Source organism: Dicentrarchus labrax, unplaced genomic scaffold (genome assembly GCF_905237075.1).
Source record: "Dicentrarchus labrax unplaced genomic scaffold, dlabrax2021, whole genome shotgun sequence".
Classification (NCBI taxonomy): domain Eukaryota; kingdom Metazoa; phylum Chordata; class Actinopteri; family Moronidae; genus Dicentrarchus; species Dicentrarchus labrax.
In genome coordinates this window covers 68,189-91,140 of record NW_026136773.1, presented here as the reverse complement: position 1 = coordinate 91,140, position 22,952 = coordinate 68,189, and the positions used below count along the sequence as shown (strand labels likewise).

General features: G+C 44.3%; 2 protein-coding genes across 3 annotated transcripts in view; both read left to right on the top strand.

Moving 5' to 3' along the window:
* Nucleotides 1-700: 700 nt before the first annotated feature.
* Nucleotides 701-14,883, top strand: cfap53 (cilia and flagella associated protein 53). Its single transcript, XM_051393928.1, has 8 exons — nucleotides 701-852; nucleotides 8,399-8,628; nucleotides 9,234-9,407; nucleotides 9,497-9,800; nucleotides 13,445-13,663; nucleotides 13,939-14,155; nucleotides 14,357-14,459; nucleotides 14,581-14,883. Exons 1-8 carry the CDS (start codon nucleotides 784-786, stop codon nucleotides 14,813-14,815), a joined length of 1,551 nt encoding a protein of 516 aa, XP_051249888.1. The 5' UTR covers nucleotides 701-783; the 3' UTR covers nucleotides 14,816-14,883.
* A 1,966-nt stretch (nucleotides 14,884-16,849) lies between these two features.
* The window catches only part of myo5b (myosin VB), a 42,052-nt gene continuing 35,949 nt past the window's right edge, over nucleotides 16,850-22,952 (top strand). The window contains exon 1 of one of the 2 annotated variants that reach the window (XM_051393923.1): nucleotides 16,850-17,098. In XM_051393923.1, the coding sequence (XP_051249883.1) occupies nucleotides 17,069-17,098 (30 nt within the window). In that variant the 5' untranslated portion in view covers nucleotides 16,850-17,068. The remainder of the gene's footprint in view (nucleotides 17,099-22,952) is intronic. The other variant, XM_051393921.1, reaches the window with a different exon arrangement.

Sequence of the window (22,952 nt, the reverse complement as noted above, 5' to 3'; positions counted from 1 at the left end):
GAAAAAAAAAAAAAAAATAAAATAATAATAAATAATAATAATAATAATAATAATAATAATAATAATAATAATAATAATAATAGTAATAATAATAATAATAGTAATAATAATAATAATAATAATAGTAATAATAATAATAATAATAATAATAATAATAATAATAATAATAATAATAGTAATAATAATAATAATAATAGTAATAATAATAATAATAATAATAGTAATAATAATAATAATAATAATAATAGTAATAGTAATAATAATAATAATAGTAATAATAATAATAATAGTAATAATAATAATAATAATAATAATAGTAATAATAATAATAATAATAATAGTAATAATAATAATAATAATAATAATAATAGTAATAATAATAATAATAATAATAGTAAGAATAATAATAATAGTAATAATAATAATAATAATAATAATAATAATAATAATAATAATAATAATAATAATAGTAATAATAATAATAATAGTAATAATAATAATAATAATAGTAATAATAATAATAATAATAATAATACGTGTTATGAACTATGAGCAGTGTGTATTTGATCTGTTTTATTGAATGAATATTATTATTCTTTCACATCAGGTAGAAGACAGACACACACATAGAGACAGACAGCTGTCTCACTCTCTCCAGCCTCCGGCGGCCAGCAGGAGGCGTCCTCTTGTTTGCCGTTACTATGGTAACCGGCGTTGTTGCTGTCGCTGTGTTGTTTTGAGGAGCAGTCGGTGGAACAGACACAAACATCCACTTCTATCAAAATGCTGCAGAGTGAACGGAGGACACGATGTCGGGAGTTCACGGGACCGACGCCTCATTCAGTCGCTGTGGTGAGAACAACCAGACTCCCTTAAAGATCCCGCAACTTCTTTAGTTTGTGCGTGAGGAGACTCTTTCTAACCGCTGCGGGTCGAAGGGAACCGCAGATCCTTCATATGTTCATATGTTCTTATTGGTTCGGCTCATATTTTACATCCATATATTTATTCTTTGTGTCCGTTTGAAACGATCTGCCCGTTACCGAGCTGCAGTTCCACTGTAAACAACAACAAACAGCTAACGCACAGGTGTGTCGGTTTAACTGGAGTTGAATTAACTGGTGATACTGAGGCAGATGTGTGTAGGTGTGGCTTTTTAGGACCCCTTATTGCCGAACCAGGAAATAAAGATTCTGACTACTTCTATAACATTCATTTGTTGGTGACTTTAAAACTCTGCAATAGAAACTCTTTACTGGAACAATAATGTTGTTGTCTGCTCTTCACTACAGAACTATTATTCACTGTCATGGTGACATTAACAGCTGCTGATCGCTACCGTTGTTTCAGTTCTGAGTCCTTCCCGAGTATAACGTTACATCGAAGAAAGACTCCTTTGGATATCGTATATAGTAATCATACAATGGCTTTACAATACATCTTAGAAACACTAACTATTTTAAATAATTTAAACACACCAAAATGTAATTGTTTGTAAAGGCAACCACATCCTCACACTATTGTAAAACCACATTAACGGAGTAACTCGAGTTTGGATTAACCTGTGATATTATCCTGAGTGAACTGGTTGAGACGATGAGCTCAATGCTCGTAGTTTCTCTTGTGAAAAAAAAAAAACCTTCACAAAAACGTCTCTATAATGAATATTTATTCCTCAGGAACCAGCAGGTTCTAAAATCTAGTAACAAGTGAGGACTATAGGGAATGGCAATGTATGTGACATAACACTGATAACGTCAATAAAACGTCCAAAATCCTCATGTTACCGGTCTAGTGTCATAGTTGTTTTTAATGTGTGTAATTATATCCAGCCTATAAATTTATCAGTCCGAGTTCACGCTCCAAGCAGTGTGGAGAACTTTGTAGCTGTGGCAGAGTGCACATTCATTCATGCTACACTATTTACCGTCCATCGAGTTTAATATTAAAATCTAGACGTTTCACTCACTCATCCCAATAGTCTACAAAATTCAGTTTAGTCTACATGTGCTGCACGTCACAACTCTGGATTTGAAAATAAAGTCATAATTATAAAATTGGTAAATACTGCACAATAAGACCTAAATGCATGTAAAACTGATTAAACTGAGTTATCGTTTGAGCAATAGCTTCACACACATTTTAGAATTACTGGAGTTACTGTCAATAATTTAAACCCACCAAAATCAAATCCTTAGGCTACTTAAGCAACATACCAGCTCTGGTGAAAAACAAATGTACCCACATGTGATCATGGTAAGTAAGAGTTTGCTGACATGTACAGAATATCATTGTGATTAGTGAAATAAAAGTCTGTAGACTTTAAAAGGAAATAAGATCAATGAAAACAGCTGTTGTATCACAAGTTAATCTGGTCATATCATGTCACAACTCTACTTCAAGATGGTATTAAACATATACTGACTGTTTCAATGTATAATACCACAATTCTATCACATCTTATAATCTCTGTCCCATTTATTCAAAATCCCATGTGAATCGGATTTGTATATTGTAGACCCTCTACTGATTAAAGTTTTAATATTATCCAATTTCTCTTCCTATTGCAAAATGAGATTTGACAGTTGTCTAATTTGGATGAAAGAGTGTGCTGTTATGTATATAATATCATTGTGATTGGTGAGATAAAAGTGTAGACGCGACATGATCGATGGTAAAATGTTGTAGGCTATCACCAGTTGATCTGGGCTATCACGCTTTGCCACAGCTGACTCCACACTGCGTTAAACATATACTGCAGACTGTATGTTTCCTTACACACTGTGTGACAGTATAAACTCTTCTCAAATAGACCTGACATCAGATTAATAAGGATTCGTAAAACGACAGAAAGAACATTTTTTTTTATTATTTATTGACATTTGCAGTGTTTGGAACAGGCATCGACACAGTCACCTACTGTGTCATTCTCTTCAAGCGTCCGGAGATCGCCGTCGCAAATAAAATGAATTTAAACTCCAGGTACCTCCGTTAATCTTATTAGACATCAGAACTGGAGTGTTTACAGTGTTAAGGATTTCATTCTGGTTGGTTAAAATTATGAAAAGAAGTCAATTCAGTCAGTATTTCTAGTGTACAGATCTGCATCAATGCTCGGGAATATCACCAGTTAATTCAACCACCAGTTAAACCGACACACCGGAACCCTAACCCGAACGATTTTCATGCTAATATTCGATATGAATTCCCTTTAACTACTAACGTTAAATGATCATGTAATGGTTTCGGTTGATTTTAAGGTGCTAAAGTAAAGACGAACTTCTTACCTTTCTAACCGTGTATCGTTTTAACCATTTACTTTTGCTCGGTCTTTACTAGAGGCGGTAAAAGGATGCTAACACCGGTGATTTAGCCGTGAGTCCGCCCGCTGTAAACATTGAACAGTGCCGGTGTTATTATATTATTAAGTTGTTCCTGAGACTGACAATCTAACTGTAAACATTGAACACTGCCGGTGTTATTATATTATTAAGTTGTTCCTGAGACTGACAATCTAACATCAACTCATCTGAGATCGTACTTTCCCCCTTCAAAATAAGATACAATGCTTTAACAACTCTAATTTATGCAGTTAACGTTATACCGCTATACCGCCACCTACTGGATATTTTGTTAAACACTTCTCATTTAAAATACAATACAAGCTGATGCATTTAATTTAGCAATTACAGACACATATGCTGTATGCTCATATAACAATTACCTGTAATAGACTCAGTGCAGAGTTAGTATGTAGCATAATATAACAAATAAATGTTCATGCATACAATTATATTATTTAATCAAAAGACAAATGATATGACATGAAAAATATTTTACTAAAATGAAACAGCAATATTTACAATATATACAATATTTACAATATATACAAACAAATAGATAACAGATAATCAAATTAAAAACAAATCAAATAACAAACTTATCAAACAAATTCAGGCACCAAAAACACCAAAATTCATCTTTGTCCAGCTCCTCCCAGCCGACACAAATGGTGTGAAACCATTTGGCGCATTTGTTGCACTGGACCCACGGCACCAATCCCTCCGAGCAGGCGCCCGGAGGGTCAGGTTCCCTGCACTGGCCACACAGATCTTCCACATTGGTGTGACCTACTCATAGAAAAAATATATTTAAGAACATGTTTTGAATATCATGGGATGGCACACAAAGACTGTTAATGTTAAATACAATACCAGTGGATGCCGTGGGTCCAGCAGACGGCTGGGAGGAGCTGGACAATGGCGCAGCTGTCTGTCTGCAGGCTGTATAAACAAGATGACGTGTTGTTTACTCATCATCATCCCTAATATCACCAGCATCTTAGGACATTGCTTGTTTTTATCAATGATATAAAGCATTTACATTGGGAGGGAGAGGAAGACATTCTGGACCCTCGGAGGCCGAAGGCAGATGTTGATGGCTCTAAAAGAAAAATCATATTTTAGTATTACAACAAAATTATTTCCCAAAGCTGTATTAAAATTGCAGAGGAAATAATAAAAAAAACATGTGCTTTACCATCCAGTAGCCAGCCAGGTGCAGGCAGGCTAGGTGGGGATGTTCCGCTGGGGGCAGGCAGCTGGTGACCGTGGGAGGAACTAGAGGGGGCCGAGCGGGTTGAGGGACCGGCGATGGAAAGGCCGGCGCTGGAGGCCGAGGCAGCCCTGGGGGATGCTGTTCTGCGGCTGGGACGGGAGCCACCAGGCAGGGTAGAGGAAGTGGCTGTCGGGCCGTTGTTTTCGGCCCGCCGCTGCTCTCTGGCCAGAGCTTGGGCCTCCCGCCTTGCAGCACGGTCCTCCGCCTCCTCGATGGCATCAGACATCTCCTGAGCCGTCAGTATCCTGGCCTTGGTGGTATTCCTCCTGCCCTTGGTGGTATTATAACGCACCTCGGGCAGGAGGTGGGCCAGGTCTACTGAGATCCTGCCTGATGTTACCAGGGGATGGGTAGAGTAGGGATTGGGTGGACAAGGGACAGGGGGTGAACTAGGGACAGGGGGTGAACTAGGGACTGGGGGTGGACTCTGGTGTGTGGGGGGGTGTTGGGATGGGGGGGTAACATCAGGCATGGCCCAGGAAGATGCTGATGGGGTTGGCAGAGGTGGCGAGGAGGTCCCACGCCGCGGTCCGGATGGCATGACCCGTGACCAATCAATGGCTTCCGGGTCCAGAGGGTAGAGGCCACACTTCCTGAACCCAGCCACCACCACTCCCCGATCCTTCACCCTCTGATATGAGTCCCTAAGGACCCTTGAAAACTCCTTCTTGGAAACCAAGAAGGAGTGGCTCATTACCGACAGATCTCCTGTAATTCCAGAGAAATCTGCCTTCAAGGGTCCAAAGAAACTCATATCCAGAGGCTGCAGGATGTGAGATGTGTGTGGTGGAAGGCGCAGGAGAATGACCTCCTCCCTCTGTGCCACCTGGACCAGCTCTGGATCCAGGTGGGATTTGTGCCCATCAAAAACAAGCAGCAGCGGGCGCTCCTGCGCGGCGAACTTCAGGAAATGCCCGACAAACCACTTCCTGAACAGCTCACTGTCCATGTACCCGGCCGGTGACTTCCTGTAGAGGGCGTCGGGGACCCCCTCCTTGTTATAGGGCCCCCCGGGATATCCCCCCTTGTAAATTATGAAAGGGGGGATATCCTCCCCAGCCGCGTTGAGGCAGGCCAGGACGGTGACGTGGTCCCTGGTCCCCTGGGCCTGCCTGTAAGCATGTTTTGTCCCCCGGGGCACGAGGACCTTTCGTCTCGACGAGTCCAGCTGAAACCCCGTCTCATCGCAGTTATAGACTTGACGGGGTTTCTCCCTCAACCCGTGCTCCTCCATGGTGGTAGTGAGGAGCCTGAAGTATTCTTCAATCGGCCCCCTCTTGGCACAGGATGCCCTCCCACGGTCAATATTGTCTGGGGTCCGAGAAGTGAAGCGCTGGCCTTGCCTCCTGCGGAAGTTGAGCCACCACGTCCGGCCCAACTTCCCCCTTCTCTCTTCTGGACAGCGCTGATTATAATTTGCTGTCGCAAAAGACTGAACCTGAGGCTTTGTCAGTGGAAACCCATGACTGGCAGAGTAAAGGCAGTACTCCACCAGGGAATCTTCATCTGCAGGGGTGAGAAGTGGCCTCTGACCGTGCACACAGTCAGAGGCCACCCTTCCACTGACTCGGTCACTCAGGCTCGTTTTTGGGACCCCAAACTGTTTGGCTGCCTGCCCCAGACTCAGCCTGCCTGCTTTCACCTCCTGGATGGCCTCTCCCATGGCCTCCGGGGTCCACTTCCTCGTCTTCCTCTCCCTCTGGGGCAGCTGTCTGATGTTAGGCATCTAAAAGAGGCATATTATTTCAGAAATTACAGTAACATTTTTATAGGTATTTCATTTCATGTTGCATCAACAAGCACAAATGAATTTATCACATGCTTACTCACAAATATACTTACCTTAAACCAAAGCATTGTTTTTAACCATCTTGATGCACCTGTAAAGGAATAAAAGCAAATCTCTCTCTCACACACCCACACCCCTTGCCTACCTTATGTCTCTCTCTCTCGTATTCTCTCTCACTCGTCTTCTCTTTCTTTCTTGTCTCTTGTCTCTTTCTCTCACTCATCTTCTCTTTCTCTCTTGTCTCTTTCTCTTGTCTCTTCTTTCTCTCACTACTTCTCTCGTCTCTTGTCTCTTTCTCTCACTCGTCTTCTCTTTCTCTCTTGTCTCTCGTCTCTTTCTCTCACTCGTCTTCTCTTTCTCTCTTGTCTCTTTCTCTTGTCTCTTCCCTCTTTCTCTCACTTGTCTTCTCTTTCTCTCTTGTCTCTTTCTCTCACTCATCTTCTCTTTCTCTCTTGTCTCTTGTCTCTTTCTCTCACTCGTCTTCTCTTTCTCTCTTGTCTCTTGTCTCTTCTCTCTTTCTCTCACTCGTCTTCTCTTTCTCACTTCTTCTCTCTTGTCTCTTCTCTCTCTCTCTCACTCACTCGTCTTCTCTTTCTCTCTCTCTTCTTCTCTCTCTTTCTCTCTCTCTGTTGTCTCTGTTCTCAGACAGAAACACAAGAGCAAAATTGAGTTTCAACACTACTGTTTTTATACATAAGGAGGTGTATCTATATAACCAATATTTTCTATCATAAAAGCCTCTACTGGCTTTCAACACATCTCTCACACCCCTCCCTCTCTCTCTCTTACTCACACGCACACACCAATAATATATCAATTATTACATGATGACATCATGATAAAAAAATATACTTTATTTATTTTAGCTTATAAACAAGAAAATACATCTGAATAGCTAATTTGAACCTTATTTTTGCATTAAATCTTCATGTGTACTGTGATACTTCACAGCTTAAAAAAACAATGCTGCGCTTGCTCTGTTCCTTTGTTCTTCTTTCCCGCGTCTGTAACTTTTTTTAATTTCAATAAAAAAAACTTGGCCTCCGCCCACCTCGACCACAGACTGTATAAACACAATATCCGACATTTTCATTAGCTAGACTAATCAGTGTAAACCTAGCTACGATATGTACCCATATGAGAGCTTATTTAAGCTGTAAAGTGAAAATAGAAACGGACTTTTAAAGTTGACTGGATCGTCGCCCAAGCGCAATCTAAGCCTTCCCGCGGCTTCCCCTCATTAAAGTAACTTTCATATAATAATTATACATGTAAATGTTGATGTATATTTATGAAAAACCACATATAGACTCTGTAAAATGTAGAAATTCCTGGGACTTACGTTAGATGGCGATCGTGTGCCGGGAAGTAGCGCAAAAAGACCGGAAACTGCATCAAGCCGGAAGTCGTTCGGGTCAGGACGCCGGCAAAATCAGCGTTCGGGTTAGGGTTCCGGTACGTTACATGAAATAATCAATCAATCAATCAATCAATCAATTACAGTCTTATTTATTAAAGTATCATGGTAAAATAAACTGAATGTACATAAACTGAGGATTAACGTAAATGAAATTGAAGTTTGCTCAATGACTTTAATTTTTATAGTAAAAAATATAATATAAAAAATATAATAATAATATTTAAATGATATTTAAATGATATTTAAATGATATTTGGACATTAAGACTTTAATCAGCTGATTGAGCTCTACAGAGTCTGCCATGTTTCTACAGGAGCCCAGAGCAGACAAACCAAATACGTTGTTAAACCCCGTAGTTTGGAACAAGAGGGTGAAGCGAGGGAGTTGCAGTAAGCAACTTCACCACTAGATGGCACACAGTCACACACACACACACACACACACACACACACAAGTGTTTAGTTCCTGCCACCAGGGGGTAGCACGGGATCCTGGGAGCTGCTGCTAACTTTAGCTTAGGTTGTTTCAGCTGAATGAAGGACATGTGCTTGTGTCCTTTCTGGGTCCAACAGAGAGCAAAGCTCCAGTCCTCCAGGCCGGCGGACCACCTGATCCTGGAGAGACAGAAACAGGACGCGGCCCGAGACCGGGTCCTGGAGTTCACCCGGTACCAGCAGACCTGGGACATCAAGAACTCGTGGCTGAAGAGTTCAGACGGTCGTTACCTGAGAGGAACCATCGACAGACGAGTCCGAGACGCTCTGGACCAACAGGAAGTGCACATCCAGGAGAGGAGAGACAGGTTGGTCCCAGCTGTCTGTCTCTACCTGTCTGTTCGTACCTGTCTATCTCTACCTGTCTGTCTCCAACTGTCTATCTCTACCTGTCTATCCCTTCCTGTCTGTCTCCAACTGTCTATGCCTACCTGCCTGTCTCTACGTGTCTGTCTCCTCCTGTCTGTCTCTACCTGTCTGTCTCTACCTGTCTATCTCTACCTGTCTGTCTCTACCAGTCTATCCCTACCTGTCTATCTGTACTTGTCTATCCCTACCTGTCTGTCTCCAACTGTCTATGCCTACCTGCCTGTCTCTACGTGTCTGTCTCCCCTTCTCTACCTGTCTGTCTCTACCTGTCTATCTCTACCTGTCTGTCTCTACCAGTCTATCCCTACCTGTCTATCTGTACTTGTCTATCCCTACCTGTCTGTCTCCAACTGTCTATGCCTACCTGCCTGTCTCTACGTGTCTGTCTCCTCCTGTCTGTCTCTACCTGTCTGTCTCTACCTGTCTATCTCTACCAGTCTATCCCTACCTGTCTATCTGTACTTGTCTATCCCTACCTGTCTATCCCTACCTGTCTGTTTCTACCTGTCTATCCCTACCTGTCTGTCTCTCTGCCTGTCTCCAGGCTGCAGGTGCTGCTGGAGGAGGAGGAGCAGCAGCTCCTGCAGGAGATGGAGGAGAGGACGGAGACGTCGGTGGAGAGACAGGCGAAGATGAGAGAGCGAGCTAAAGCCCTGAGAGAGCGGAGAGAGAGAGACAGGCAGCAGCTGGTGTCAGACAGACTGGAGCAGCTCTTCAGGTGAACACACTTCCTGCAGCCTTTCACAATAAGAGCCTGGGTGCTGCAGGTGTGTGTGTGTGTGTGTGCTCAGTGTGGCGGTGTTTCAGGGAGCAGTGTGAGGAGCTGCGGACCGTCCAGATGCGCCGCCGGGAGCAGCAGGTGTGCGCCGAGCGAGCCGCTCAGGTGAGCGACCGGCAGGAGCAGCTGCAGCTGCAACGGCGGGAGGACGAGACCTTCGACCAACTGTGGGAGGCCGACCGACGGGCCAAGGAACAGCGAGAGCAAGAGAGAGTGCAGAGGAAGCAGCAGAGCGACAGACAGCAGCTGGACTTCATCAGGACTCAGATAGACACAGCGGATCAGCAGAGACAGCAGCAGAGACAGCTGAGACAGGAGGAGGCCACACTCATGGTCTGTTAGCACTAATGTATTAATATTGATACACTTAATACGCTTATATAGGCTACTAATACTAATGTACTAATATACTAATACACTAATATACTAATATACTAATATACTTATATACTAATATACTAATACACTTATATACTAATATACTAATACACTAATACACTAATATACTAATACACTTATATACTAATATACTAATACACTTATATACTAATATACTAATACACTAATACACTAATATACTAATATACTTATATACTAATATACTAATACACTAATATACTAATATACTAATATACTAATATACTTATATACTAATACACTAATATACTAATATACTAATATACTTATATACTAATATACTAATATACTTATATACTAATATACTAATACACTTAATATACTAATACACTAATATACTAATATACTAATATACTAATACACTTATATACTAATATACTAATACACTAATACACTAATATACTAATACACTTATATACTAATATACTAATACACTTATATACTAATATACTAATACACTAATACACTAATATACTAATATACTTATATACTAATATACTAATACACTAATATACTAATATACTAATACACTTATATACTAATATACTAATATACTAATATACTAATACACTAATACACTAATATACTAATATACTAATACACTTATATACTAATACACTAATACACTCATAGTCTGTTAGCAGGATACACTGATAAAAACACAAATGTAAAATTACAGTGATTAACACTATTAATTAGTTTAAGTCGTTTGTAAATGTAGTTTAATATTTTTATGTGAAAAACAGGAAATGTTCTTTAAATAAGCAGTAATTAATGTTATGTTATTTTTAGTGCCGTCAGTTAAATTTATTAAAAATTTTAACGGCGTCAATTTTTTAACTTTTTTTTGGCCTAGCACACTTTGTATTTTTTTCACGCTATTGCAACAACCTATAACGTTAAAAAACTACAACACCAACTGGATCAGCTACACCAGGAACCGGAAACAAAACACAGGCACGCCCACACACTGTTTAAGAGTAGTGACGTCAATTTTTTTAAGACAGCCAAATGGATGCAATAATATTCTGAATGAAAAAAAGGAAAAGGGAAAGTTTACTTTTAAAAAGTTGCCAATGGTTCCATTGACAAGATCAAAGTGCTCTGTGTGTTTGTCAAAAATAAACACCCTCCCAGTCTAAAGCCAGGCGACAATGGATGATTTTTCAATAAAAAAACAAAAAAACAACAACGTTTGCACTAGTGTTGCTTTTGTCAACGAAAATTATGACTAAATTTCGCCGTTAACGAACCTTTATCACGTGACAAGACGCAACTTAAATGGTGGTCATGTGACGAAAACTATAATCAAATATATAATGCAATATTGTTGACGAATAAAAACGTGACTAAATGTGGTTTGCAAAATAAAAACTGCTAAAATATCTCTTAATTTTCGTTGACCAAAACGAGACGAGACGAAATGTTATAATGTTATTTCGTCTCGCTATTATTATTATTTTGAAATATTTCTGTTTCCTGAGTCTCAGGGCTGCATCAGCGCACTGCGCAGATGCAGGCGACGTCACTTCCTCAATCCCCACTTGCGGCATTATTTATGGTGCTATCCATTTGTCTCGTAAATCCCCCGCCAGAGTTGCTCTGACGCGAGAACGTGACGTAATTGCCTGGCTTGTACCACTTATAGCGTTCCAGTTTATTTGGGCATTACGAGTCGGAAAGAACATGGACGCCACCAGTGCAGCAGCTGTGTTGTTATTGATTGTGGATCTTCTAAACAAGCTCAATGTGAAATAATAATAATGTTTTTCTACAGAAACACAAACATTTCAAGTAATTCTGTTATTGCAAGTCTTACAGTTCAATAATATTTTGCCATTTTCGCCTATTTCAATTTCAACAAGTGCTGTGGCGTTTGTCTCGAGCCACCAGGGGCCTCCAGGGGCAACCAGGGGCCACCATGGGCCACCAGGGGCCCCCAGGAGCCTCCAGGGGCCTCCAGGGGCCACCAGGGGCCACCAGGGGCCTCCAGGGGCCTCCAGGGGCAGGCTAGTGTTATTGTTAGCTACATTAGCCTATTTAGCAAACCAGCTTGAAAACAAAACTTTACATTGTATTGAACTTACAGCAACACCGTGCAATGCATAAATTGGTGACCGGACTAAAGCAGCAATGTAAACAAGTGTGTAAGAGCATTTAAAATCGACATTAAAACGACCAACGTAGCACAAAAACAAAGAAAATACATATTAATATGGGCGCAGCCATCTTTGTTTTGCGAGTCGTACGTTCACCCTCGTTTAGCTCGGTGTACAGTGAGGAGCCCCGAGTGGGACGGCTGAAATTATCACCATGTCTCGGTGAAATGTCGCGAGATAGCTGCAAGATTTACACTTTCCAACTCGGCCGGGGGATTTACGAGACAAATGGATAGCACCACTAGAAGATGCAGCTGCGGTGGGTTAACGTTAGTCACAGACACATTTTATTTGCGAGCATTCAAGCACCTTGTTTCTCTTAAAGTTAAACTTGAATGTAATGTCAATTTTTTCTAGCATTGTCATTTGAAGCTATTTTATTTATTTATTCTATTTAAATGTATGTGTGTGTACTTCTTACATGTTTGGTAGGTAAAATAAATATGTTGTAAATTCAAATCTTACTTTACTACTACTATATTAACTGGGTTAAATATACAATTTACGTCGACTAAACTAGACGAAAATAGTCATGGATAATTCTGACTAAAATTAGACTAAAATGCTCAGACTTTTAGTCGACTGAAACTTGACTAGGCTAAAAAGAGTATAAACGTGACTAAAACTAATAAAAACTAAAATGACAGTTTGACATAAGGATTAGACTAAAACTAAAATTAAAACAGGCCGCCAAAAACAACACTAAATTTTGCACAAAGCAAGCCGATCCACTTTTCCATGTTGATAAGAGCATTAAAATGAGAATAAATAATGGGACAAAAAGAAATCAAGGGACATTTAGAATAGATAAAAATGTGCGATTAATTGCGATAACAGCGAACTATGACATTAATGCGATTAATCGCGATTAAATATTTTAATCGTTTGACAGCACTAGTTATTTTACATTAGACGTGTTTTGAATACAGAAATACATCATCAGAATGTTTTAATCAGCTGATAATAAGAATCATTGTTTGTTTGTTAGAATGAGTCTGCCATGTTTCTATGGTAGCCCAGTAGGGACAAACCAAACACTGGAGACTGTAACAGCCACCGTAGTCTTATTGGTTGCAATCTGCAACTTCACCACTAGATGTCACTTAATCCACTGGTCAATATTTTATCTACGATTATTGTACAGTGAAACCAGCCGAACGCCTGAATTGGAAACTACAGTGGCTGTTAAAGTCTCTATGGTTTGTCCCTTCTGGGCTACCGTAGAACATGGTGGTCCCTGTAACGTCTCATTCTAACAAACACACAATGACTGTTACTATCAGCTGATTAAACACTAATGATATATATATATATATATATAAAAAATTATCTGACTGTGACTCAGCTGTAGGATTGAGGTGCTGACGTTGTTCTCGCCCTCTGTTGGACTCGGCGCTGCAGCTGCAGCAGCAGGAGATGCAGCGTCTGCAGCTGCAGCGCGAGCAGCAGCAGAAGCTCCAGGGCCAGCGGACCAGACGGCGGCAGCTGGATCAGGGTCTCCGGAGGAAGATGAAGCGTCTGGCCCGAGAGCAGCAGGACGAGCTGCAGCTGGACGTGAACATCCTGCAGCAGCTGCTCCAACAGGAAACTGATGAGAAACAGGAAGCTGCTCAGAGGAAGGTAAACACACCTGGAGCTCACCTGAGAGGATCCTGAGCAGTTTAATGTAAAGAGCTCACATATCACACAGGAAGTGGTTCCATTTATCCATCCTCCTGTCTGTCTGTCTGTCTGCCTGTCTGCCTGTCTGCCTGCCTGTCTGTCTGCCTGCCTGTCTGCCTGCCTGTCTGTGTGCCTGTCTGCCTGCCTGTCTGTCTGTGTACAGTGATACTAAACTGACTCTCTGGTAATATTAATATACATCCTGTATCTGTGTTATTATTGTGTGTGTTCAGGCCGAGCTGCGTGAGGAGCAGTGGAGGTACCGGCAGTATTTGTCTGAGGAGCTGCAGAAGCAGAGGAGGGAGGAGGAGGAGACAGAGCAGCTGGTGGAGGAGAAGCTGAAGGAGGTGTGGAGTAAAAGAGAGGAGCAGAGTCGACTGCAGAGAGACGCCAGAAACAGACTGATGAAGGAAGTGATGGAAGCTCGCAGTCTGCAGATCCAACTCAAACGTAATGTACTCTTATAGTGTGTGTGTGTGTGTGTGTGTGTGTGTGTGTGTGTGTGTGTGTGTGTGTGTATCACAGCCTGATCACATCACTTATCAGTACACTGTTTCCTTCAGTCTGTGTGATCAAAGCTACAGTGATCAGTTGATAACCTTTACGGTGTGTGTGTGTGTGTGTGTGTGTGTGTGTGTGTGTGTGTTACAGTGGACAAGAACAAGCAGAAACAGGAGGCGCTGTTTGCAGAGAGAGACGAGTTGAACAGACGGACGGAAGAGATGAAGCTGACGGAGGAAGAGGAGAAGAGACGGTACGTCCTGTCCTGATCTGGTCTGTTGGTCCTGAACTGGTCTGTGTTGGTCCTGATCTGGTCTGTGTTGGTCCTGATCTGGTCTGTGTTGGTCCTGATCTGGTCTGTGTTGGTCCTGCAGTCAGAAGCAGACCCGTGAGGCGTACCAGGCCGACCTGAGGGCTCAGATGAGGCAGCAGCAGCAGCTCCAGTGCGAGCAGCGAGCTCAGGCTGAGAGGGAGCGTCAGCAGGGTCTGATCCTGGAGGAGCTGTACAACCAGAAGAAGAACGAGATCCTGTCCAGACCCACGTCTCACACCACCGCCCCCCATCCATTCAGACGAGCAGAGGGGTCCAGGTCTGCCTCCGCATTCTGACCCACATAGTCGGCCAGCATGTGGAAGAACCACCTTCCTCTAATAAATAAAGTCTGTTCACACTGCGAGTCTCAAGCCTTCATTCAGTCTTACATCAGACACCCCAACCTGTACTGCAGTCAGCCACCAGGGGGAAATAGAGAGAGAGTCTATACTGCAGTCAGCCACCAGGGGGAAATAGAGAGAGAGAGTCTATACTGCAGTCAGCCACCAGGGGGAGATAGAGAGAGAGAGAGTCTATACTGCAGTCAGCCACCAGGGGGAGATAGAGAGAGAGTCTATACTGCAGTCAGCCACCAGGGGAGCCAAGAGAGAGAGAGAGTCTATACTGCAGTCAGCCACCAGGGGGAGATAGAGAGAGAGTCTATACTGCAGTCAGCCACCAGGGGGAGATAGAGAGAGAGAGTCTATACTGCAGTCAGCCACCAGGGGGAGATAGAGAGAGAGTCTATACTGCAGTCAGCCACCAGGGGGAGAGAGAGAGAGAGAGAGTCTATACTGCAGTCAGCCACCAGGGGGAGATAGAGAGAGAGAGAGTCTATACTGCAGTCAGCCACCAGGGGGCGTCTGCCTTTATATACACAGTGACAATGCTAACATGCTGATATTTGTAATGTAAAACACCTTAAAATGTCGTCCTGATGTCTGCGCTGAAGTAAAATTCAGAGGATCAATAAAGTTATTATAATTTATTCTGAATCTCTGGACAGAGAGACAGACAGACAGACAAACAGAGAGACAGACAGACAGACAGACAAACAGAGAGACAGACAGACAGAATGTGTTTTAATATAACGTAATATTCCTATAAGAGGCAGTGATTAATAATTGTTGTTATAATGATGGGTGAATTAGTCGAGTGATGTAATAATGATGTAATAATGATGTAATAATGCTGGGAGCAGCTGTTGGGTATCGCTGTGTTTGCTGAGGGTGAGGGAGGAGGTCCATGTTGCACACAGTATTTTATTGTGAAAGGATCATCTTTCAGGAAGTGACTCACTGTCTCCATGTTTAAAATACACAACATCATTATGTCACATGGATACAGTGTGGACAGAATAACATGAACACAACCAAGAAGTACAGCAGCTAATCAATGTAATCAATAACATTCATTAAGAAGGTTACAGAATCTATAATGAGCTCAGTGTGACTCACCATCTCTAGATACTACAATACCCATGAGCCTCAGCTGCTGTAGCCATGGAGAAATTAAAAACACAACAGACATTTCTTAAGTCCCGCCCCTTTTTTCTCAGAGCTCCAATCACAGATATTCTTTTCCCCAGGATGGTGAAGTCAGGACCCACCTTACTGTCACTCCTCATGCCTGAACAAGTACGAGCCAATCAGAGCCAGAGTAAGGCGGGTCAGGACTTCGCCACCCTGGGAAAACAAATTGCCTTCCTGTACGTAGATATGCTATATGCTAAGCTAATCTATGTTGAAAAGACAACCACATCTAATGTTAGCAATGCACAAGCTAACTAGCTACAGGGGCACAGTCAGATCTTATAAACACCCCACATGTCCACCACAACTAACTCGCTAACATTTAATGTAGATTAGCTCGCTAGTTAGCTAGTGTTTTGCTAACATTAGCTAATTTTACGCTCCTGTGTGAAACATCACTGGAATATAATATCCATAGCTATGTTTTCATTCGTTTATAATCAGCTGTGTGTTTGTAGAATGAGACGTTTTTATCTACGTAGGGAGCGGGTCCTCTGCTGGCGGGGTCCGCCATGTTGAACCGCCATGTTTCTACAGTAGCCCAGAACAGACAAACACACACTGGATAGAGGACGTGACGACTGTAGTTGGACCTTTAAGATGTGGCTGTATACATGTATCTTCTATCTTTAAACATAGATTAGCCTAGCACATAGCATATCTGAGTACAGGAAAGGAGGAAGTTGAGCGAGGTTCCAGAAGGGGCGGGGCTTATGGAGGTCAAACCTCTAACCGCTGTAGATTCAACTGTCCTCATACTGCACATTACAGGATGGTAAAGGCAGTTCTGGGTGGACCGGCGTCACAGTGGTGAGCAGGTGAACATACCTGCAGAGGGAGTGGTTGGGAGTGGACTACCTGATGTAAGAATAATAGTTTCTGCTCAGACAGGTCTGAGATATGCTGCTTCCCACAGTCTGAGACCTACTGCAGCTCACAATGCTCCACTGCTAACAGAAACACCAGCCGGGATCCACTGATTGATTGATTGATTGATGTATTGGTTCTCCAGAGAGGATGACCAGTGACTATTACCCGTATTCCAAGGTAAAGCTCCTTTTATCTGACTGTGTTGTATATAATGTGTGAGGCTGCAGCTCAGGACTGGATCGGCCTCTGTGGGTTAATGTTCAAGTTGAAGACTATAAAACTATCAGTTACACAACGACATGATAAGATTTCTCTCCTGGAGGAGCTTGTTACAGTGCGGGAGGCCTGATCCAGGGTCAGTACAGAGCAAACTGCTACTAATACTAATGCAAGGCAGTACTGGTACCACAGTGTGATACAAACTGGACCTTTTATTAAGTATTAAAGTCCACATGAAACAGAAATCAGAGCTTCCATGTTTCTGTATTTACAGGAACTAGCATTAGCAGCAGCTAGCATTATAGCGCACCCATTAGCTGACTGGAATAAAGCACTGAGGTGTTTTAATGGCCGGGTTTGGCTCCTGCCACCCTGAGGCTAAGTCGGCTAATGTTAGCTGCACAAGCTAACAGCTCACAGTTAGCTTCTTTTAGCAACGAGTCCATCTGGAAACTCCATCAATCACCTCGGTACCGCTGTCCTACCGTCACACTGTCCTCTGTCTGTCTCCGAGTTCACTGGGAGGCTGCTGAGCCCCGTTCAGTTGCTAACGCTAACGGCAGCTACATTAGCCGTTAGCAGGACGTCAGAATAACGGATTGTGTTACAGTGATCACTGAGCTCCCCCCTTTATAGCTGATTATGAATGCTAATTATGCTAATGTGGACAATAAACTTTGCACTCAGTTCTGGGTCACATTGCAAGTCGACTGCATATAATAATAATAATAATAATAATAATAATAATAATGTTTTATTAATGTTTTACAAGATGTATCTTCAAATTACAATTAGAACAAAGTGCAGGACCCTTTGATCAACAATATAAAGCATTATACAAATAATGTGTGCAACATATTAACACATCCACCAATCACATACAGCGACCGATCAATGAGCCTGTTATAGCTTCGCTTTGTCCAATTAGTGCCCGTAGTCAATAAATAATCAATAATAATCTCACTCAGTTGGTTACAATGCCTTTTTTATTATAAAAGTTCAACGCACAGCGACAAATAGAACAATATTTAATCTTTAGATCACACTGGAGTTTGCTAAAGTACGTATGCAAATCGGCCAAAGATTTTCAAAATGGCTGACTTCCTGTTGGGTTTGGGGTATGGGTCCAAGAGGCTTTTTTGTTCGTCTCGTCATGATACATGTGCGTATCAATTTTCATACATATCGATGAAACGTGTGAGTTTAGGGTGCGTGGTCTTGTTGCCATACGTGAGATACTGCCCCCTAAAGGCTGACAGCAGTAACTGCCCCCTAAAGGCTGACAGCAGTAACTGCCCCTAAACGCTGACAGCAGTAACTGTCCCCTAAACGCTGACAGCAGTAACTGCCCCCTAAACGCTGACAGCAGTAACTGCCCCTAAAGGCTGACAGCAGTAACTGCCCCTAAAGGCTGACAGCATTAACTGCCCCCTAAAGGCTGACAGCAGTAACTGCCCCTAAAGGCTGACAGCAGTAACTGCCCCTAAACGCTGACAGCAGTAACTGCCCCCTAAACGCTGACAGCAGTAACTGCCCCCTAAAGGCTGACAGCAGTAACTGCCCCTAAACGCTGACAGCAGTAACTGCCCCTAAACGCTGACAGCAGTAACTGCCCCTAAACGCTGACAGCAGTAACTGCCCCCTAAAGGCTGACAGCAGTAACTGCCCCCTAAACGCTGACAGCAGTAACTGCCCCTAAACGCTGACAGCAGTAACTGCCCCTAAAGGCTGACAGCACTAACTGCCCCTAAAGGCTGACAGCACTAACTGCCCCCTAAAGGCTGACAGCACTAACTGCCCCCTAAAGGCTGACAGCAGTTACTGCCCCTAAACGCTGACAGCAGTAACTGCCCCTAAAGGCTGACAGCAGTAACTGCCCCTAAACGCTGACAGCAGTAACTGCCCCCTAAAGGCTGACAGCAGTAACTGCCCCTAAACGCTGACAGCAGTAACTGCCCCCTAAAGGCTGACAGCAGTAACTGCCCCTAAACGCTGACAGCAGTAACTGCCCCTAAAGGCTGACAGCAGTAACTGCCCCCTAAAGGCTGACAGCAGTAACTGCCCCCTAAAGGCTGACAGCAGTAACTGCCCCCTAAAGGCTGACAGCAGTAACTGTCCCCTAAACGCTGACAGCAGTAACTGCCCCCTAAACGCTGACAGCAGTAACTGCCCCTAAAGGCTGACAGCAGTAACTGCCCCTAAAGGCTGACAGCATTAACTGCCCCCTAAAGGCTGACAGCAGTAACTGCCCCTAAAGGCTGACAGCAGTTACTGCCCCTAAACGCTGACAGCAGTAACTGCCCCTAAAGGCTGACAGCAGTAACTGCCCCTAAACGCTGACAGCAGTAACTTTCCCTAAAGGCTGACAGCAGTAACTGCCCCCTAAACCCGACAGCAGTAAATGCCCCTAAAGGCTGACAGCAGTAACTGCCCCTAAAGGCTGACAGCAGTAACTGCCCCCTAAACGCTGACAGCTGTAACTGCCCCCTAAACGCTGACAGCAGTAACTGCCCCTAAAGGCTGACAGCAGTAACTGCCCCTAAAGGCTGACAGCACTAACTGCCCCTAAAGGCTGACAGCACTAACTGTCCCTAAACGCTGACAGCAGTAACTGCCCCTAAACGCTGACAGCAGTAACTGCCCCCTAAACGCTGACAGCAGTAACTGCCCCCTAAAGGCTGACAGCAGTAACTGCCCCCTAAAGGCTGACAGCAGTAACTGCCCCTAAACGCTGACAGCAGTAACTGCCCCTAAACGCTGACAGCAGTAACTGCCCCTAAACGCTGACAGCACTAACTGCCCCTAAAGGCTGACAGCACTAACTGCCCCTAAAGGCTGACAGCACTAACTGCCCCCTAAAGGCTGACAGCAGTTACTGCCCCTAAACGCTGACAGCAGTAACTGCCCCTAAAGGCTGACAGCAGTAACTGTCCCCTAAACGCTGACAGCAGTAACTGCCCCTAAACGCTGACAGCAGTAACTGCCCCTAATGGCCGACAGCACTAACTGCCCCCTAAAGGCTGACAGCAGTAACTGCCCCTAAACGCTGACAGCAGTAACTGCCCCCTAAACGCTGACAGCAGTAACTGCCCCTAAAGGCTGACAGCAGTAACTGCCCCTAAAGGCTGACAGCACTAACTGCCCCCTAAAGGCTGACAGCAGTAACTGCCCCTAAAGGCTGACAGCAGTTACTGCCCCTAAACGCTGACAGCAGTAACTGCCCCTAAAGGCTGACAGCAGTTACTGCCCCTAAACGCTGACAGCAGTAACTGCCCCTAAACGCTGACAGCACTAACTGCCCCCTAAAGGCTGACAGCAGTAACTGCCCCTAAAGGCTGACAGCAGTAACTGCCCCTAAACGCTGACAGCAGTAACTGCCCCCTAAAGGCTGACAGCACTAACTGCCCCCTAAAGGCTGACAGCAGTAACTGCCCCTAAAGGCTGACAGCAGTAACTGCCCCTAAAGGCTGACAGCACTAACTGCCCCCTAAAGGCTGACAGCAGTAACTGCCCCTAAAGGCTGACAGCAGTTACTGCCCCTAAACGCTGACAGCAGTAACTGCCCCTAAAGGCTGACAGCAGTTACTGCCCCTAAACGCTGACAGCAGTAACTGCCCCTAAAGGCTGACAGCAGTAACTGCCCCTAAAGGCTGACAGCAGTAACTGCCCCTAAACGCTGACAGCACTAACTGCCCCCTAAAGGCTGACAGCAGTAACTGCCCCTAAAGGCTGACAGCAGTAACTGCCCCCTAAACGCTGACAGCAGTAACTGCCCCTAAAGGCTGACAGCACTAACTGCCCCCTAAAGGCTGACAGCAGTAACTGCCCCTAAAGGCTGACAGCAGTAACTGCCCCTAAACGCTGACAGCAGTAACTGCCCCTAAAGGCTGACAGCAGTAACTGCCCCTAAACGCTGACAGCAGTAACTGCCCCCTAAAGGCTGACAGCAGTAACTGCCCCTAAAGGCTGACAGCAGTTACTGCCCCTAAACGCTGACAGCAGTAACTGCCCCTAAAGGCTGACAGCAGTAACTGCCCCTAAAGGCTGACAGCAGTAACTGCCCCTAAACGCTGACAGCAGTAACTGCCCCTAAAGGCTGACAGCAGTAACTGCCCCTAAACGCTGACAGCAGTAACTGCCCTAAAGGCTGACAGCACTAACTGCCCCCTAAAGGCTGACAGCAGTAACTGCCCCCTAAACGCTGACAGCAGTAACTGCCCCCTAAAGGCTGACAGCAGTAACTGCCCCTAAAGGCTGACAGCAGTAACTGCCCCCTAAAGGCTGACAGCAGTTACTGCCCCTAAACGCTGACAGCAGTAACTGCCCCTAAAGGCTGACAGCAGTAACTGCCCCTAAACGCTGACAGCAGTAACTGCCCCCTAAAGGCTGACAGCAGTAACTGCCCCTAAACGCTGACAGCAGTAACTGCCCCCTAAAGGCTGACAGCAGTAACTGCCCCCTAAACGCTGACAGCACTAACTGCCCCCTAAAGGCTGACAGCAGTAACTCCCCTAAAGGCTGACAGCAGTTACTGCCCCTAAACGCTGACAGCAGTAACTGCCCCTAAACGCTGACAGCAGTAACGCCCCTAAAGGCTGACAGCAGTAACTGCCCCTAAACGCTGACAGCAGTAACTGCCCCTAAACGCTGACAGCAGTAACTGCCCCTAAAGGCTGACAGCACTAACTGCCCCTAAAGGCTGACAGCACTAACTGCCCCCTAAAGGCTGACAGCACTAACTTCCCCCTAAAGGCTGACAGCACTAACTGCCCCCAAAGGCTGACAGCAGTAACTTCCCTAAAGGCTGACAGCAGTAACTGCCCCTAAACGCTGACAGCAGTAACTGCCCCCAAACGCTGACAGCAGTAACTGCCCCTAAAGGCTGACAGCAGTAACTGCCCCTAAACGCTGACAGCTGTAACTGCCCCCTAAACGCTGACAGCAGTAACTGCCCCTAAAGGCTGACAGCAGTAACTGCCCCTAAAGGCTGACAGCACTAACTGCCCCTAAAGGCTGACAGCAGTAACTGCCCCTAAACGCTGACAGCAGTAACTGCCCCCTAAAGGCTGACAGCAGTAACTGCCCCTAAACGCTGACAGCAGTAACTGCCCCTAAACGCGACAGCAGTAACTGCCCCCTAAAGGCTGACAGCAGTAACTGCCCCTAAACGCGACAGCAGTAACTGCCCCTAAACGCTGACAGCAGTAACTGCCCCTAAACGCTGACAGCAGTAACTGCCCCTAAACGCGACAGCAGTAACTGCCCCTAAAGGCTGACAGCAGTAACTGCCCCTAAACGCGACAGCAGTAACTGCCCCCTAAACGCTGACAGCAGTAACTGCCCCTAAACGCTGACAGCAGTAACTGCCCCCTAAAGGCTGACAGCAGTAACTGCCCCCTAAAGGCTGACAGCAGTAACTGCCCCTAAACGCTGACAGCAGTAACTGCCCTCAAACGCTGACAGCAGTAATGCCCCCTAAAGGCTGACAGCAGTAACTGCCCCCTAAAGGCTGACAGCAGTAACTGCCCCTAAAGGCTGACAGCAGTAACTGCCCCTAAACGCTGACAGCAGTAACTGCCCCTAAACGCTGACAGCAGTAACTGCCCCTAAAGGCTGACAGCAGTAACTGCACTCACTCTGAAGTTAGAAACATAAAACATTTAACAGTTCAGTTTTATATAAATATGATGAGTTCAGTCTCTGACGGACGTTGCAACCACTGCTCTCTCCGGGTTCATCTGGGGGCCGTTTGTGGGCCGCGACCCTCATGTTGAGAAGCTGTTGCAGTGCTCTGAGGATCCAGTTGGTGTGT